The following is a 4,058-nucleotide window of genomic DNA, read 5'->3' as shown; positions in this document are numbered from 1 at the left end:
ACTGCAATGTATGTTTCTTGTAGATATTATGGATTTTTTTTCAGTTACAGTTTTATCAATATATTCTTGAATGTAACTCCAGAAATCTTAGGACCAACTCCTGGAATCTTAGGTCTCATTCATATTCATTAAATAATATTTGAAAATTGAAAGTGATTCATCAGTATGGAGTCATAAAATATTCCTAAATATGGAATTCGTGAATGACTAAGTGACTTAAATTTATATTGGAGTGTCTCCTGTCTTGCTTTTCTCATTCTTTCCCAGTCAACAAACCATATGCCGACTTAACAGCTTCCTCATGGAAGCTTTTACCTCCTGGTTTCGAAGGGTATAAATCACAGGGTTCATCAAAGGAAAGATGACTGTGTGGAAGAGAGCAACAACTTTGTCTGCTGGGAAGGCCCTGAAGGGGCGAGTGTAGATGAAGATGGCAGGTCCAAACATGAGAAACACAATGATGATGTGCGTGGTGCACGTGGAGAGAGCCTTGCTCTTGCCCTCAGAGGAGGACCCCCGCACTCGGCACAGGATGACCGCATAGGAGGCCAGAAGCCCCAGGAAGCACAGAAGAGTGAGGAGGCCACTGTTGGAGACCATCAGGAGCTCCACGGCGAAGGTGTCTGTGCAGGCCAGCTTGATGACCTGTGGCACATCACAAAAGAAGTTATCCAGCTGGTTTGGGCCACAGAAGGGCAAGTGGAGAATAATGGCCACTTGTATAATGGAGTGGGTAAAGCCCCCAAACCATGGTGCCACCAGCAAGACATAACAGACTCTAGGGTTCATGATAGTGGAGTAGTACAAAGGCCGACAGATGGCAACATAGCGATCAAAGGCCATCACAACAAGAAGCAGCATCTCCCCACCTCCAAGGAAATGCAAGAAAAAGAGCTGAGTGATGCAGCCTCTGTAGGAGATTACCTTCTTCTCAGAGAGGAAGTCCACCAGCATCCTGGGAGCCACAATGAAGGAGTAGGATGCATCCATGAAGGCCAAGTTGCCCAGAAAGAGGTAGAGGGGGGCAGAGAGGCCAGGGTCTAATTTTATGGTAAGGATGATGAGGAAGTTTCCAGGGAGGATGATGAGGTAGAAAATTAAGACAAGTACAAAGACCAGAAGTTCTATATCTCGTGACTGAGTGAGACCATAGAAGAGGAATTCTGTCCCTGCTGTGCTGTTCTCTGCCATCATGCTTTAAACTGAAGAATATCAATAAACAAAATCTTATTTGTTAATAAACACTTTTCAAGCTTGTCCATAGCTCTTTCCAATCAAAAACAGTATTTTCCACAGCCAACACTTCCCTAGCTGGAAACAACTTAAGTTCCTTAACTCTTCTGTATTTCAAATTAACCCTTCTACCATTTATTTTTCCAATTCCCCCAGACAGTTATTTTAGCCACAGTCTTTATTCTCATTAGCCATGTGCTTCTATATAATGATGTTCCTATAGTATTCCAGACTATTTTGATCATGGTATATTAGAATTTTTGCAATTAAATTAACCAATGTACCCAGAATAAAATGCTTTTGCAGGTGCTTCTTTCCATCATTTTTGTTTTCTAAATTTGTGCTATACAATAACATTGTCCTCTTTGGATAATCCTGTGCAGTTTTACTCCAAACTGGCCACCAGCATCTTAAGAGAAGAGCCTATATTTTACCTACTTTAGAAATAGTTCAGTCTCTGAATTGGGTCCTAATCTTACATCTGCTCCATACCCTGCCCTTAAATGATAATTAACACTAACCCAGTCTTCTTTGCTCACCATACATTCAAAACCTACTTCTTCAGATCACATTATTAAAGCCATTATTAAAGCCACATTGCCAAAAATAATTTCATATAATAAAAATTATCACAATATGTAAACTATTTTGACTATCTCAACTAATAAAATCAATGTATAGGAGAGCTGGACCTGATCTGAAAATATAGAAATAAAGTGACTGCAGTTCAGATTCTTCCTCTCAGTTTTCTTATTCTCATTTTCCAGTGTTAGACAGAAAAGGTATGCATTGCTCAGTTTCAATGGAGTGGGAGGTTGTTAATTAGTGTCCCATCAATTGTGTTATTCCATTTACATAACCAGAACTTTCAGGTCATAAATAGCCTAAGTAAGAATTATATTTGTGTTGAAGACATCCTGAATTAAAGCTTAATGTATATATAATGGCCTCCAAAAAATGAGCTGTGCTCAACTCAGGGGATGCACAAAATAACCCACTGGCATGATAAAATAAAAAGTGAACCTTCTACATATAATTATAAATGTGGTTTTAATATGCTTAGAGTTATGTTTTCTAAAATTTATATGATCACGATTATATAAATATGATCCAAATAAATAAGCATGGATATATTGTAATATCCCAGCATATTTATTGAAAATAATGATTTAAAACAGAAAGATAGTTAATTTTACAGCATTCTAAAATGTTATATATTACATTATAGATAACATATGTATAATGTATTTCTCTTGACTTTTAATAACATGATATACTTGTTTTAAGAAAATATAAAGCATGCAGTGGAATACAGTTTGTCAAAAAAGAGAATGAATTATTGATGCATGCTACAACACAGATGAACATAAAAAAAATGATGTTATAGATTCCATATTGTACAATTCAAATTATTTGAAATTCTCACAATGGTATGTGTAGAGACAGAGTTAGAAAAGTGGTTGCCTAAGACTAGAATTGGGGTATGAGTGACAACTAATGAGTACGTATATTTTGGGGATGATGGATATGTTCTTATATTAGGTTGATGTTGCATAGCTGTAAATAAATTTAAATCTGTTTAACTACATGCATTAAATAAGAAAGTTTACAATATGAAGATTATATATCAACAAACTTTTTAAGTGATATGTGGCAGAGAAAACTGAAAGGGAAAATGTTCCTGATCAAAATTTGATAGAAATTACTAGTAGCATTTATAGAAGTAGTAGCAGCAGGGATGGAAAACAGAGAAAGAGTAAGAAAATTAAGTATTAAAAAGTTCATTGAGAGCACTAATGGAAAATATAAACAAAACACTGGTATTTTAGGAGCACCTATTAGGAAACAGAGCATTTGGTTTGTCTGATTAGTGGCATTTCTAACCAGCAGCCACATGTTATGGAAAAGGAATTTACAATACTTAGGTACAAATTTGTACGTACAGATACATATTATGTAAACACAAGGTGAGTCTAAGTAAGTATTTTTAATACAGTGATAGTAATCTGTTGCTTTTCACATCAGCTCAAGAGCTTCCCTCCAGCTCATACTACAGAAAAAAACTACCTGTTGGCTTTCTCACCTCACTGTGCTCTTAGGAGAGTTAGAAATACCCCTCTAACTAATCTCACATTTTATCCTTGTGCTCAGTTTTCCTGACTTCATTTGACTGTTGATTCCAAGACACTGGGAGCACTCTGGGGGTTATGGTCACTTCCATTCTTCCTTTGCAAACATTTATTTTCAAGCCTGTATTCCTTCCGAAACACACAGCTGGAGTTCCATACCTTTTAATTTCTTTAAATCACTTTCCTTCTCCCATTTTCATGGACATCTTCTGTTCCGATGATTCTCAAATTGCACTCACCAGAGATGGAGGGCAGATGTGCACCAGATGGACATCACCCAGTACAAAGTCAGTTCCTGGAAAAAGCCCAAAACAATCGATCTGACAATAACAAGCTTCCAAGGAAAGGAAGAGTAGGTCGGTATAGGCTAAAATAGAGACTAGGTGCTTTCACCATCTCTAAACACCTTGTTAGTTCAGCTGAAAGAAAAATCCATATTGTAATCTGGCGTTAAAGATGGGAGGGTAGAGAGGGTACCAGGGTCGCATCTGCTCCAGGACCAGCCCTGAGGTCACGTGTTGAGCACCTGCTCGTCACCCCTACACCAGACTCCGTGGCCTTTTTCCTCTTGCTTCCTCCTGATTTTCATGCTTTTTTGTTCTCTCCCTCCTCGTTCAGTCTTCAAACACACATTATCTCAATTGCTCTTTTACATTTGCTTTAGTGTATTATTTTAGTTTTATTTTTAAACTTTTA

General features: G+C 37.4%; 1 protein-coding gene across 1 annotated transcript; it reads right to left on the bottom strand.

Moving 5' to 3' along the window:
* Positions 1-267: 267 nt before the first annotated feature.
* On the bottom strand, positions 268-1,194 carry LOC101637499 (olfactory receptor 4N5-like). Its single transcript, XM_004694706.1, has one exon. The coding sequence runs from the start codon at positions 1,192-1,194 to the stop codon at positions 268-270; it is 927 nt and encodes a 308-aa protein (XP_004694763.1).
* Positions 1,195-4,058: the final 2,864 nt, after the last annotated feature.

Source organism: Condylura cristata, unplaced genomic scaffold, assembly GCF_000260355.1.
Source record: "Condylura cristata isolate star-nosed mole 26May11 unplaced genomic scaffold, ConCri1.0 scaffold00045, whole genome shotgun sequence".
In the NCBI taxonomy this organism is placed as follows: domain Eukaryota; kingdom Metazoa; phylum Chordata; class Mammalia; order Eulipotyphla; family Talpidae; genus Condylura; species Condylura cristata.
The sequence above is the reverse complement of the archived record's forward strand: the minus strand, read 5'-3'. Positions and strand labels throughout refer to the sequence as shown.

Bases quoted from the DNA above. Each gene is read 5' to 3' on its own strand.
- LOC101637499 (XM_004694706.1), bottom strand. From the start codon at position 1,194: ATGATGGCAGAGAACAGCACAGCAGGGACAGAATTCCTCTTCTATGGT.